At 39.3% G+C, this 14,617-nt stretch overlaps 2 protein-coding genes across 7 annotated transcripts in view; both read left to right on the forward strand.

Annotated features, from left to right (window-relative positions):
• The first annotated feature begins 39 nt into the window (after positions 1-39).
• LOC129173762 (leukocyte elastase inhibitor-like) lies at positions 40-9,092 on the forward strand. Of its 2 annotated transcripts, XM_054764862.1 has the most exons (10): positions 40-179; positions 458-639; positions 3,312-3,410; positions 5,149-5,286; positions 5,678-5,795; positions 5,893-6,035; positions 7,208-7,285; positions 7,385-7,474; positions 7,545-7,725; positions 7,959-9,090. In XM_054764862.1, the coding sequence occupies exons 2-10, from the start codon at positions 463-465 to the stop codon at positions 8,183-8,185; spliced, it is 1,251 nt and encodes a 416-aa protein (XP_054620837.1). In that variant the 5' UTR covers positions 40-179; positions 458-462; the 3' UTR covers positions 8,186-9,090. The 2 variants fall into 2 exon arrangements, with proteins under 2 accessions (XP_054620837.1, XP_054620838.1); XM_054764863.1 differs by lacking the exon at positions 3,312-3,410 and having other exon boundaries at positions 7,959-9,092.
• Positions 9,093-9,279: 187 nt separating this feature from the next.
• The window catches only part of pigm (phosphatidylinositol glycan anchor biosynthesis, class M), an 82,338-nt gene continuing 77,000 nt past the window's right edge, over positions 9,280-14,617 (forward strand). For all 5 annotated transcript variants that reach the window (XM_054764857.1, XM_054764858.1, XM_054764856.1 and 2 more), the window contains exons 1-8: positions 9,280-9,696; positions 10,227-10,400; positions 10,693-10,813; positions 11,097-11,340; positions 11,804-11,907; positions 12,010-12,164; positions 12,473-12,574; positions 12,777-14,551. In XM_054764857.1, the coding sequence (XP_054620832.1) occupies positions 9,493-9,696; positions 10,227-10,400; positions 10,693-10,813; positions 11,097-11,340; positions 11,804-11,907; positions 12,010-12,164; positions 12,473-12,574; positions 12,777-12,944 (1,272 nt within the window). In that variant the 5' untranslated portion in view covers positions 9,280-9,492 and the 3' untranslated portion in view covers positions 12,945-14,551. The remainder of the gene's footprint in view (positions 9,697-10,226; positions 10,401-10,692; positions 10,814-11,096; positions 11,341-11,803; positions 11,908-12,009; positions 12,165-12,472; positions 12,575-12,776; positions 14,552-14,617) is intronic.

The raw sequence follows: 14,617 nt of genomic DNA on the forward strand, positions 1-14,617 counted from the left end.
GATTATCAAGGTGTATTGTCTCCTTTCGCCTTCCGTATGACGCCATCACCAAACACGGAAGCTGATTTGACGACGACGTTTCTGGGCGTGTTAGTGTAAAAAATATATATATACTGTAAAACCCACTTGACAACCCTCTGAGTGTTTATTGACCGCAAAGAACCTAAATAACCACCTCAGTAAGTAATTCATTCTTTTCTCGATGTTTTAAAGACAGTATAATGCTATATATCGAATAGAAAGTAGGTTTTGATTATGGTTCAGTTCCACCGTAGTATTAAACATGCAACTACGGCGTCACAGACCAATTCCTGTTGCATATAATGTGTGCTAGCATCATATTATTTATTTATTTCAGCTTTTTAATACTCAATATAACAAAAAAGATGGATTTTGTGAGAGCATTCTGAATTTGAAGCACGATGTATTTTCTGCCATTATGATTTTTTATTTCCAGACACAATGGCATCACCAGCCACTCTATCCAAAGCCAACACCTCCTTCTGCCTGGATTTGCTGAGAAGACTGAGCGACAATGACAAGACTGCAAATGTCTTCTTCTCCCCTTTTAGTATCTCCTCAGCACTCGCCATGGTGATGCTGGGAGCCGGGGGCAACACAGCCTCACAGATGTCAGAGGTAGCGGATGCTCACACTTTATAAATGATCAATTTATTCCCCGTTTTAGTTGTGTTGTTAGAGGAACATGCAACACAAGTAAGCATGCATGCAGGCTATGAAGATGTGCAATATACAGTACATAATACAGTATAACGAACCTGATCAGCATGGAAGCTAAATGTATTATTAGTTATGTCACCAAAAGGATGCAAGAAAGGCAAGTTTGTAGTGTATATTTAAAGAGATAGCTATAGAACTGATCATTTTTCAATATTATTTTTATTTAAGTGAAGTAATATATTTCAATCTACATAGCAGAATGGCCCTGCCCTTAAAACAACAGAGTGGTCTATTCGTTTGGAATGTAGGCGCAACCTAACATGGTACAAACATGTAGTATAAGTTTAAGAAAGAGTTGCTAATGCAAAGCCACACCCAAGTGAGTCAGAACGGCTGGCTGTGTGTGTGTGTGTGTCTGTGTCTGTGTGTTGTTTAAAACTGCAATCTGCAAACTTGGTGAAAGAGAAGTCGGCGTAACAGTTGGAATTCAGCCATAGGTTATTGCTGAGTGCAGGTCAAGTGCAAGGCCTGTGTTGAGCAATGTTGCAAAAGGCATCCTGATTAACTTACACTCTCGAGCCACATCATTAGATACACCTAACAGACACCCGTCATAATTATTGCCATTAATTACTTGTTAAGATTTCTTTGGAATTGTTGATTATTTGCAATCTGAAGACATTGAGGCAAAATGAAGTGCACCAGCTGAGATGCTGTTGATTTAGCCTCAAGTCAGCTTTGGTTAGTTTATCCACGTTTTATCCATCACAGAGATTCTCCCGCCACTTTAAAAATAGTATTCAAAAATTATTTTGAGAGTAAATTGCCCCAAGGGTCCCATCTCTTGTACTGCTTCTTACCGGGAGGTGTTTTCAACCCTCATGTTATATCTTAGACATCATTCGTACTTTTGTTATCATATCGGTGCTGTGGCACACATAAAAAAACTACACTCACACCAGTGGTACTGTATTTCAAAAACACAAAAATGGAATGTAAAGATAATATTACAATACAGTGATATGCAATAGCTGGTATATTGGTAGAAAAACATGCAGGATACATTATGATATTGACCGTACCTAATACACAGTTAAGTATATTTGCTTTGACGGTCATTGCTGTTTATTGTACATTTAATGTTTCCAAATATTTAAGCGAACTTCAGAACACTACTTAGAGAACTAGCAGTCTTCTAGATTGTGTGGGTGCACCTAATGTTGTGGCCTGTGGGTTCCACATTAGTTGAAATGCCTTCTATAAATCCATTTAATTTGAACTGTTGCTGTCTTTTTTATCTCATTTTTTCAAGAACATGATAATGAGCTGTGCATGATGTTTTTTTTTTTTTGCTTAAGCTTGCAGGCTGTTCAGTTACATACTGTATGTACATAGAGTCAGAGATTAGACTAATCTTTATTGTACAGCAGGGTACAGGTACACAGCCAGTTAAATGGAGTTAACTTCTAACCAGAAGTATTTCGTTTACAGGTATAATTTGAGGTGTTTTGAACAACTAGTATATATCGGCATATTAACAGGGGATTTGGTTGGCAGGGTAAGTCTTTGGCCACCATTAATTTGATTGTCTTAATGGAGTTTTTCAGAGCAATCATTTTGTAAAACAATCAATAGAGGTATATAGAAGTTCCACCAAGCTTTATAGAGGGGTGTGTATATCAACCAAAAAGAATCCAGTACTTTTTTGTGAGGATCTGGATAAAAGGGATAATACAAGCATTTGTTTTTTACAATTTGAATCAATGTGGCATCAAAGGAATGATCCACCTGCTGTCTGTTCATCATCCTCCATAAACCAGGAAGTAGCTGCTAACGAACAAAAAAAAAAACAATTTAACTTTGGTGGAGAGCTGCACTCTACTAAGTGTCTTTCTAGTTAATTGGTTGGATGTAAATGTGATACAAAATGAGATTTTGTGTATAGTAATTGCACCGCTATGAGGAGTATATGGACTATGATTGCATTAGTGCATGAGTTTATTCTTAAGGTAGTTGTACAGGCGGTCCCCGTGTTACGATGTTTCATGTTCCGATATTCCGTGGTTACGACGCAGTCCCATAAATGGTCAATACATTGGCGGAAAAATACATAGTCGCGTGTCGCTATACTGAGGAAGGTTAACAGCGCTTTTGACCTCCATTTTGTCTCCCAAGCACGAGGTAGAGTCTTTTGGTGGCTGTGCGTCACAGAAAAGGAAAGTGAAAAGTAAAGTGAAATTAGACATGGTAAAATTTAGACCAACATTGGCCGCGTGCTTGGTCTAAGCAACTTAAATGCCGCGATCATCATCGAAGATAAAGATGGTATTTTTGAACACATAAAAGGATCTGCTCCTATGAAATGGACAGTGATAACTAAGCAGTGTAGTCGTCTCATTATTGGCACCCCTTCCAGTGTATAAGGCAACCCTCTTGCAATTAAATTGAAGTTTCATTCAATACTTGTATTTATCCAACTGTAAATACGGAACTGTACGCAGACCGAGGACCTCCTGTATAGACCAAGTGTTTAGATACCTAAGATAAGCATGCTTGGAAGGAAGAAATTGTCATATCCTGCACACATATTGATGTTGAACTCAATGAACAATACCACTCGCACCCTCCAGGTTCTCTATTTCACTGAGGCAAAGCCCCAACAGACACAAGCACAACCGATGCAAATGCAGCAACAGGTCCAGTCCAGTCTGCCAATGTTTCTGCAGAAGGTGGTAACATACAGTACATAGCAACCAGGGCTTTGGAAGCATGTGGAGTGTTTTACTAACAGCTAACGTGGTTGCACGCTGGGTGTGTCCTTGGAGAAACAATCGTCATGTGTCCTTTGTTATCCAGCTTTTCTAAAGAGCTCCACACCCCGTGCTGTTGCACAATGTGGAGGACTGAGGTGCTATCTTTTTTCTTTTTATGGTTTCCTTTGGCTGCTCAGAATTACATAATAAGACAAATGCTTCTGGAATTTAGTCACGTGCAATACACCACATTAAGACAAGGGTGTCCAAACTCTCTCTCCCGAGAACCATATACAGAAAATTTTAAGGATGCTGGGACTACTTAGAGATAATTCACTTTTCTTTGTTTTATTTATTTTTTTTGTGTACGTAAGTATTTCAGTAATTACTATTGTTAGTGTGACATCTTGTTCAAACATTCAATATTCTAACTTTTTCTATTTTCAATGTGGCCCAAATCCTTCTTCATAATATTACGTGTTTAATTTTATGGATAGGATATTCCCTGGGGGGGGCAATAAAACCACACTTTGGACACCCTTGCATTACGATACGTTTTATTTACTTTCTGCCTATGTTTTGTGGTAGGGATGGGCATAATAATCAATTAATTGATTAATTTATTGTCAAAACTATGGCCGTATCGTCGGTAAACCACAAACTTAAAAAAAAACTGAGATAAAATTAGATGTAGTACTCGGATGCAGCCAGCAGGGACTGCTGTTGATTCGGCTTCAATTCGTTTGTGGCCTGGATAGGATCAGTCGGGAAAGTAAGGGTGGCTGACACCGAAAATGTTGGTATCGACTCTGTAACAACTTAATACAGGCACAGTGCAACTGATACAGAAAGGAATACCGATATTTTGCACATTAAATTTTTCAAGATGCCTTTTATTTAAGGCATTGCTTTAATTTGTTGGTTTATAATTATCATAAGATAAAAAAAGTATCAACAAACTTATTTAACAATATATAACACATTATATCAGTATTGGTTTTTTGCCCTAAAGTCATCCTGGGTCTAATAACTTAGTCCCTGTTTTGATAGACACAATATAAATATAACAATATCAACAATGGAACAATATGAATAGCACAACAAATAAAGCACAGCTATTTGTCAAAATTAACATAGAAGAGAACTAAAAAATATAGTATCAATGTACGATACTACCCTTAGTATAGATAGGATTGGTATCCCAGCCTTAAGGAGAAGTTGAGAAAAATCCATGCAGACCTTTGCTATGTCAACTCGTCTGGCATTTAAATAATAACAACAAATAATAACAATAACTTTAAAAAAAATAACAATCCATTAATTGATCATTTACTCTATTTCCCGCAAAGTCTACGCAGGAAATGTAAGTGCCCATCCCTGCTGAACACCTTATACTGTACATACAGGACAATACATTGTAACTAACTAACTGTCTTTGCAAAACATACACTGCTATTTAAGTCTATGACGCTTTAAATAGCAAAAATAACAAAATGGTGGTGGCATTGCATGTGTGTGTCCATATAAAGGTTTGTTGTGTCGGTCTTAAGGGGCACTGTCTGTGTTGTTGCTGCCAAACTGTCGATTGTACCTCCCCAAATGACTGTAGTGGTATTTGCAGGTCAATGTATTCACATATTTATTCAGTGATTAACATCATCACTACTTTTATCTACCCGGATGCTTTCTAACATCTTGTAATCTTGGTCCACAGTGCCTGAAAACTAAAGGTCATGACGATATCCACGGCAGTTTTGCCAAACTGCTGGTTGAGCTCAACGATCCAAAAGCTGTGTATGCCCTCAGCGTTGCCAACAGACTGTATGGGGAGCAGTCTTACCAGTTTGTTGAGGTTTGTGTTGCAGCATGCAGCGCCGTCATGTAATAATCAGGTTTTGTTCATGCAAAGGTGAGTTGAAAGGGAACGCGAGCGCACAGATCAGAATCTTAAGAGCTTTGTATGAACGCATGAGAAATGAGGAAGATGATGACAGACAATTCGAATGTTTGTGTTACAAACATGCACTGACTGGCCTCTCCATTAGCGCACGCTGAAAGGATCCAGGAATTATATTTAGGTGTTTTTCTATATTTTAGCTACATGACACAACCAGAATACTGTATTTGCAACACCTCTGTGTGCAAAGTGTGTCCCTAATGCAGTTTCAATGAGTATATGTATGTATGTTTTGCCCTATGGTAGTGATGTTTTCTAAAAATAGATGTGTTATTTGTGGTTTTAGGATTTTCTTGCACAAACTAGGAAGCACTACCGAGCAGAGCTGGAGTCTGTGGACTTTATAAGAGGCCATGAGGCAGCCAGGGTCAACATCAATAAATGGGTGGAGAAGGAGACACAAGGTGGAGTTCTTTGTTCCACTCTGTCTGACAACTACACAATAGCTCACTCGCTCAGTTGTATGACATTGTTTGACATTGTGCCACTGTTGCCCACCAGGTAAAATTAAGGACGTACTGGCGCCTGGTGTGTTGGACAACATGACCAGGCTGGTGCTGGTCAATGCCATCTACTTTAAAGGCGACTGGAACAAGAAATTTAAGGAGAGCTCAACACATGACGCTCAGTTTAGGCTTAACAAGGTAAAGCCTGGTTCACACTTGCACGCATTTTGTCCCCGCAGTGACGTGCCAATGAGTAAATTGGTCATAAACAGGTGTAAACTGGGCTGGGCTGCGCATGATGTGGCACGCATCATTACCGTGAACCTAGTCGTGAATGCAACATGAACGCACCGCAGCCTATGTGGAAAATAATTTCTTTATTATTTATTTTTTTTAAACTTTTGGTTAAATAAATGCTTTTTTCCCAAACAGTGCCGAAAAGTGATTGTAACATGACATAAAGTTGTCTTCTTCAGCATCACAATTGAACAGCCTTATTCCTTCATCACACACTTGGTCAGCCTTTCTCTCTCTTTCTCGTTAGTTGTCGCTCTTGGAGTCACTTTTGTCTCTTGGCAAATTAGCCATTTAGTTTGGGCTACTGTATCCTCTTCAACATGCTGTAGTCCAGCCTTTCAAAACCCGTAAAATACAAATATTTTACAGGAAAACATAATTGTGGAAAAAAGGGGGGGGCTAGTGAGTGTAGTTTCCCTTATCTCGGTTGAGTGGGTTCACACTTTTTCAGTTTGCTGAATTGTGGGATGACATAACTTGGAAAATGATTAACAGGTGTGGAGTAGTAGTAGTAGTTGGAAGGGTGGTAGGTGACATCATCATCTAATAAGCATATTTGGCCACGACACGTGCATGTAATTTTCAAAGAGACAAAAAGTGAGCGAAACATATATGCTTACAATTACAAATTAGCTTTCTTCTTTCGTTTTTTTGTTTTTCGTTTTTTTTCTATGTCGCAAGCAAGACTGAGCCGCCTTTGATTGCTTTTAAATGTAGGGACCCACAGCGGGTCCTGCTTCTTGTTGAGAAGAGCGATACATGCTTTCATGTTGTAGTGTCCAAAAGAAAAAAATGCTGGTTTTGTTGCTAGTGGCTTTTTTTGAAAAAAAAAAAAAAAAATCTAAAGGGGTCTAAATACTCGCTAAATATAGCGGCAAAGTCACTAGGTTGGCAACACTAAACCCTCTTGCTACGTCTTCTTATTCTCTGACAGACCTGGGGTCTCATCTATAATAGTGTGCTTGGAATTGTGACCAAAAAGCGCACACACCTTCATCATTGAAGGTCAATGCAAATAAGTCATTGAGAGTTGATATGCTATTAAAGTATTTTTCCATTATTGTTAATTTTAGAATGCAACCAAACCAGTGAAGATGATGCACCAGAAATCCAAATTTCCTTTGACTTTCATCCCTGAAGCCAACTGCCAGGTAAAGGGAGGAGGAACTTGTTCTGTTATATGACTAGCTAAAACAAAGCAGACACGTCATAGCGTCTTTGTGGTTAAAAGATCTGCATTTGTTGGACAGATCTTGGAGATGCCATACAAAGGGAAGGATCTCAGCATGCTCATCTTTCTCCCCACGGATATAGAGGACAGTTCAACTGGCCTGGAGAAGGTAGGACATGCATAAACGCACAACATATCCCACTTAACGACATAAACATTGGATTCTGTATCTGTCACAGATAGAGAAGCAACTCACCTATGAGAACTTTGTGGAGTGGACTCGTCCAGAGATGATGGATGACGTTGAGGTCCAGGTTGGCCTGCCTCGATTTAAGTTGGAGGAGAAGTACGACATGAAGAATGTCTTGCTCAGCATGGGGATGGCAGATGCCTTTGACATGACAAACAGTGATTTTTCTGGTAGGACCGGTGCCTTATTTATCTTTTAATCTATCACATTGACCTCTGTCTTATCCCATAGGTAATAATGAAACTAACAATAATCCATTCCAGGGGCAAACTTTTCCCATTAAATTGTAAAACGTATATTAAGGAAAAAAAACATGTACCTTTATTGTTTGCAAAATACATTTGTACATGAGTTTTCTTTATTTCTTTTTTTAATCCATTCGTTCGTTCACTTCTGTTGCCAGGCATGTCTCCTGCCAACGACCTGGTATTGTCAAAGGTCGTCCACAAGGCCTTTGTGGAGGTGAATGAAGAAGGCACCGAGGCTGCTGCAGCCACCGCTGCCGTCATGATGTTGCGCTGTGCCTTGCGAACACCTGACTTCATCGCTGACCACCCCTTCCTCTTCTTCATTCGGCATAACCCGTCCATGAGCGTGCTTTTTGCTGGTCGATATTGCTCGCCCGTGTGAGCATTGTAGTGCTTCGAAGCAATGTTGCTTCATATTACACACTTAACCATGGAAGGAATCACCACTTGAGTGTGCTGCTAAGAGCCTTAGTGATTCCAGGATGCTTTTGTCTATAACCACATGTGCCTGTCATATGTTCAATTATTGCTTAATCAAGTGCACATTCCCACTTTCACAGGTGATTAATTGTTAATTGTCCGTCTTACAGTGCTTTCCATTGTAATGCACTTCTTGCTTTATTTCATGGCCGTAATTCAAGTTGGGCCATATTAAACTGAACCATCAAACTAATCAAAACGTCATACAGTGTTTAGATCTCCTTGTCTCATTTTATGTCAGAGTGATGGACATGTTAATGTTGTTTACCAAGAGAATGACGAGATTAAGTTAGTATGTCCTGTACAGTTAAACACCAATAATGAACCAAAATCTACGGAGATATATAGTTAGGAGCCCAGATTTTCTTTTGTCTGCAGTCTTATATCCCTTATGTCTATGCAATAAAAGTGTCCAGTGTTTGGAAAACCAAATGTTTCTACTCTTTAAAAAAAAAAAAAGTATTACTTTTTTTCCCCCAACTTACCAAAATAATACTGTAATACAAAGTATTTATCGATAGAACACAAGTTACGGCAACAAAAAAAGAACCGTAGATGCTTCCTCTAAGCTTCCTCTGTACTATGTGTTTAATATTAAACCAGGAGTCACCAACGTGGTGCCCGCGGGCATCAGGTAGCCCCCCACAACCACATGAGGTGCCCGCAAGCCTGCTTTTCATTCAGGTTTTCAGTTAATAATGAAAGAACAGTAGAAAGAAATGCATTCTGAAATACAAAATGTGAGTTGTGGACACCAGAATTTTGTTCATGTTCTGGTAAAACAAGCATATTCGCTTTGTTTGGGTTTAAAATAAGCTCTGAAAATAAATGTTACAAAAATGAGTAGCTCTTGGTCATTTTCATTTTGTAAAAGTAGCTCTCACAAGGAAAAACGTTGGTGACCCCTGAGTTAAACCATTACGATTAAGAGTCCAGTGGGTGGTGATAATGCACCTACTGCAACCCGCCTATAAAAACTGAAGAAGAAGAAGAAGAAACGACATATACTTCCGGGTTAGTTCCGGTGTCTGGGGGGGAAAAAAAAGAAAAAAGAAAAGATTTTTGAAAAATTTCCGAATTCTAACACGAACATATGACAGCAGCATTACAAGAGCTTTGTGTATATCATAGGGAAAACATGTTATCCAATACAATGGGGAGTTTTTTGTCGAATGTGTCCTAGCTTAGAAACCACGACTTACCTAGCTAATGCTAATGTGGAATGAACACACTCATTCAAAGATGGAAAGGCTAATGTCCAAAATGACTGAAAAACATGTTCTCTTCACGGCTTCTGTCGCTATACGCCTCGCTTTGGTCGCCTATGGAGACTTGCATGACAGGACTATGGTAGTAAAGTACACTGACATTGACTACCATGTGTTTACGGATGCTGCAAGATTCATTACGAAGGTAATACTTTTGTCGGTGTGTTTCCCTGGTTTGTTTGATAATAAGACATTTAGCTGAGTCTCAAATGGCTTATTTGTGTCTGTATTTGCGTACTTCCACATGGTGTACACTTAGCACTTAAGTGCTTAAGTTACGCACTCAGTGTAAGTATTGAAGTGCGCGAAATCAATTGTGCTATAAATCATGCTCAGTCATAGTACACCGTTTGCATTCTTCTCTATTCGGCTGTTTTCAAATGGATACAAATATCGATCTTGTAGCTACGAAGGGCAGCCTCAGTATCGGATCGATACTGGTGTGATGAGATCGATATTTTTCAGTTGTCTTTTTCACAAATATGTGTTTATGTTTTTGTGGAGTTCATATTGAAACATTGCTGATATTGTATATATTGCTTATTATCATAGGAGGGCTTTAGGGGCAAAAAGCCAATTTTGAATAACTTACTTTGCACTGTTTGTGTACCGAAATTGCTCAACTAGATTTGTTAAGACCATTGTTTTGTCCTAATTCTTACCTTGTGTTTACAGGGCGAGTCCCCGTACAACAGATCAACCTATCGTTACACACCTCTACTAGCCTGGCTGCTCACTCCTAACATTTACATCAACGTGGTGTTTGGCAAGCTTCTCTTCATCCTTTGTGATGTGCTGTCCGGGCTGCTGATCTACAGAATCCTGTGCCTGCGAGGTCTGCGTCCCGAGGTTTGTTTTTGACAGTGTAAGGAACCATCAAAACATGAAAACATCAACACACACAAACATTAGCTTTTCAGTTGTTCCTATCGGAAATATGATTGAAATAATGGAAATACGCTTTTCTGGGGTCAAACTGTCACTATCACAAAACCTTATTTGGAATACATGTCATAAAAGCACTTAAAAAGATAAACGTGCAGTTAATTTAATCCTGTGATGCTGCATTTCAACATTGATCAGAGGTATATTTTCCTGAAAAACTCTACTGTACATGTAAAAAATTTGATTTTATGATCAGACGGCACGTCAAGTGTGTTCCCTGTGGCTTCTCAACCCCCTGCCTATGGGAGTATCTAGTCGAGGGAATGCCGAGTCCATCCTGGCTGCTTTGGTGCTGGGGACACTGCTTTGTATGGAGGGTAAGTGTGTATGTCAACTAACTCTTAAGTCGTGGTCCACCGTGACAACAGAAACTGTAGACTTTAAATCAAATATGCACAAATGCAGTAAAGAAAAATTATGTATTATCGCCCATTCTCCTTATGTCACAAGTACATGTGTAAGCAATGACTGGTTTTGGTTTCGATTATTTATACCACCGCTTATGTTGACATTAATCAGTCAGTCCAAGCGCCGTGGACATAATTGGGTTCCACTGTATCCCACCTAATGTTTATCCATGTGCTCTTTTTTGTGTCCCAGCCCGTCGCATGACGTTAGCAGCGCTGCTGTACGGCCTGTCTGTTCACATGAAGATCTACCCCGTTACATATGCTCTGCCCATTGTTCTCACTCTTCGCACACCACAGAGAAGACATGAGGAAGAGCAAAAAGGGTGGAGGAGACTCACTGGCTTCTTGGGAAGTTTCCTCAACAGAGAGCTGTTCCTCTTCGCAAGTGTGGCTGGCGGTGTTTTCTGTGCTTTCACCGCACTTTTCTACCTCATGTAAGATTCACTGATGCACTGTTGTTTTATCTCCAAGAGACACTTTGCATGTATATTAGCATGTAGACATTTATTTTCATACACTCGTGCATTCCGTGTGGTGCAGTTACATTATTTTTGGTTGCACCGTGAGTGAGGTAGGCGCTTGTGTTGTGTAAGTAAGGGCCTAAATATCACCCCTAAGCAAATTGATGTCACATAGATGCGCCACTTAAGCCCACATGATGATGGTTTATGTTTGACTTGTATAAATGTTTTTGTTGCTGTACACCAAACGGCAATTTTTGGGGTGTCCTTCATTTGTTTAATGCTCAGCGTTTACTGTTTTCACAGAGGTAGTTATTTAACAATATTTATTTTTCACTGCATCATACTGAGAAGTGTCTTGTATTGGATGTCACTTATTTTTGGAAGATTTATTGATAGCATTATGACGTATTTGCCTGCACAACTGTATTGTCAGGTATGGTTGGACATTCCTTCATGAGACTTACCTGTACCATCTAACCAGAAGGGACATCAGACACAACTTCTCTCCATACTTCTACATGCTCTATCTTACTGCAGGTATTTGTTAATCTCTCATAGTTTACGGTCAAGTCAAATCGATTGTCAAGATAAAGTTAAAAAACAAAAAAAAGTCTAAGATGATGTTATTTTGTTTTGCAGACAGCAGGTGGAGCCAGTGGCTTGGCCTGGTAGCGTTCTTGCCTCAATTGAGCCTCCTGTTGGTGACCTCATGGGCTTTTCACCCTGACCTGGCCTTTTGCTGTTTCCTACACACCGCCATATTTGTCACTTTCAACAAAGTCTGCACGTCACAGGTACAGAAGTCAAAGTCAAGCTAATACCGTATTGACCCGAATAATACTGTTGATACCTGCTGTTTGTGAGGGTTACATTGTTCCAAGACCTCCTTTTGTGGAGGAAAAATGTAAATAAGGGGCGTACCCAAGCAGCTAAGATGCTTTACAAAGGATGATATCCCTTTTTCATTGCAATGTATCAGTTATTTCAAAAACACGGGGTGTCTTGAAACATCTCTTTTATCAGTTTCCCAATTTATGAGTAGCATACATTGTACATAATATTTCCACACCAAACTTAAAGTGTGTTGCTTTTAATTGTGCAGTACTTCCTGTGGTACCTGAGTTTACTTCCTCTGGTCATCCCTCATCTAAGTCTTTCACTGAAGCAAGGAGTGGGACTGCTGCTCCTCTGGTTTGCCGGACAGGTGATTTAACTCCCAAGTATTTACTCAACTGGATGGGTGTGGGTAGAGCCAGACACACGGAATTGTTTCTTCCATGTTAAGAAGCAAAGGAATGGTCTCTAATGTAATACAGTTCTAGTTCCTGTTTTCCTGGGAGCCAGTATTATACGATATGACACTGTGTGACACTAAATGTACATTTTTAATATCTTCTCATCACCAGGGTGTATGGCTGGCCCCGGCCTACTTCCTGGAGTTTGAGGGCTACAACGCCTTTCTGTATATCTGGCTGGCTGGACTGTTCTTTTTGATTGTTAACTGCTTCATCCTCATTCAGATCATTGTACATTATAAAAGTAAACTAACTCTAAAGAGACCAAAGCTGGAATAGCCTCGTGGGATGGACTTCTCACTCTGGTTGGAGCTTCAGTATGAAGACTGACAAGGTTGTTGTCATTTTTGCATTAGACGTGCTTGCACACAGACATACACTTTTGCATTACTTTTTTAATGTTGTGACTTTTAGCTCTATTAATTGCATATGTGGTAATAATTACATATACAGTACTGTGGAAATGTCACCACTAATTTGATATTTGTGGCATGTTAAAAAAGGACGGACATGATTGTCATGATTATAGTAATTGTACAAAACCAGTTTCAAGTTTAAGGTGAGGCAGATCCAGCCTGCCACTTTGTTTTTTGTGGCCCACGAAAGCCTGAAATGAATGCACATCAAATAATTGTTCTGTCAGTTTTGACTGAAAATTTATACTGTATGCAACTGGAGTTTTTTTGTCGTTGACAGATAGAGATCTCACTCCACTTCATCTTAACGACTGCCGTTTTGCACCACAAACGAGTAAAACCAGTCTCGTTCGGGGCATGCTTCGCCACGAGAGAATAACTGCCCGGATCTTGCACCATGCCCTCAGATTAGAGCTGTCCTATCTACAGTAGTGTAGTGATGAGAGGTGAAGTGTCTCCTAAGACAACCTGAACACTACAGTTACGCACGCATTTCAGGCAAAGCTGCGGCCCTCTAGGGGCAACCATAACTGTGAGGTTGGCCCGCGTTGAAATGAGTTTGAAGCCCCTGAGGAATTACAGGAATTTATTATTGTGGTTGAGTCACTGTCCAACCTCCAAAATCATAATGGCACCACTCGTCTGTTTGTCCTCCTCTTCTGTGACCCAGGAAGTAGCCTGCTAACTAACGAAACTAACACAAATACGCTATGTAATTTATCATTTTATTAAATTTTGTTAACATTGAAGCAAAATTTTATTGATGTGGTCATTAACGTATTAAACTCTATAAGTAAACACTATACTGTACATCTAATAGTGACCTAAAACATGCACCGTACTGTATATATATTTTGCGATGTGAAACTATGGTTATACATAATATGATAATGTGGACTCTTAAGCTGGCCATTTCCTGTGGTTTTTAGCTGAGAAAGTAATATTACATGAAACATTTAAGTGGGGAAAAAAAAAATATATTTTCTAACACATTATCACCCAAAGCATGAAATAGAAACTTCTATTGAGTAAAGTCAGCCGAACTTTAATAATATCATAAAATGGAATGAAGCATTTCTGCAAAATTTCTAGAAACCACCTGGAAATTTTCCTAAGGGAAGTTGAGCCAATGAATTTTGGAAATATTCTGTTGTACACTTCCATGCTAATAGGAATTAACTAGCCATTTCAACATGACTTTTAGCATGTTCTTACATAACAATGAATACTGTTTTGTTGTCTTGATATTTTTGAAATGATATTGTTTATTTATTTATTATTATTGTTATATTTTTTTTTATTCAGCATTTTGCCGAATTCCTTTTTTAATTCCCAATTTTTCCAATGTAAAGTTTCCAATTTGAGTTTCAGCTGCAGTATTCAGCCTTGACCAGAAGGTGGCGGCTTACGTCTGCAGATTGGGTGTCTGTCCTCGTGTAACCTCGCAGATAAAACCATCCAGCTAAAAAGGTGATGCCCCAAAACACCCACTGCTTGCAGTTCTTAATCTCACCATACCACCTATGTTGTCCACAC

This window comes from Dunckerocampus dactyliophorus, chromosome 21 (genome assembly GCF_027744805.1).
Source record: "Dunckerocampus dactyliophorus isolate RoL2022-P2 chromosome 21, RoL_Ddac_1.1, whole genome shotgun sequence".
In the NCBI taxonomy this organism is placed as follows: domain Eukaryota; kingdom Metazoa; phylum Chordata; class Actinopteri; order Syngnathiformes; family Syngnathidae; genus Dunckerocampus; species Dunckerocampus dactyliophorus.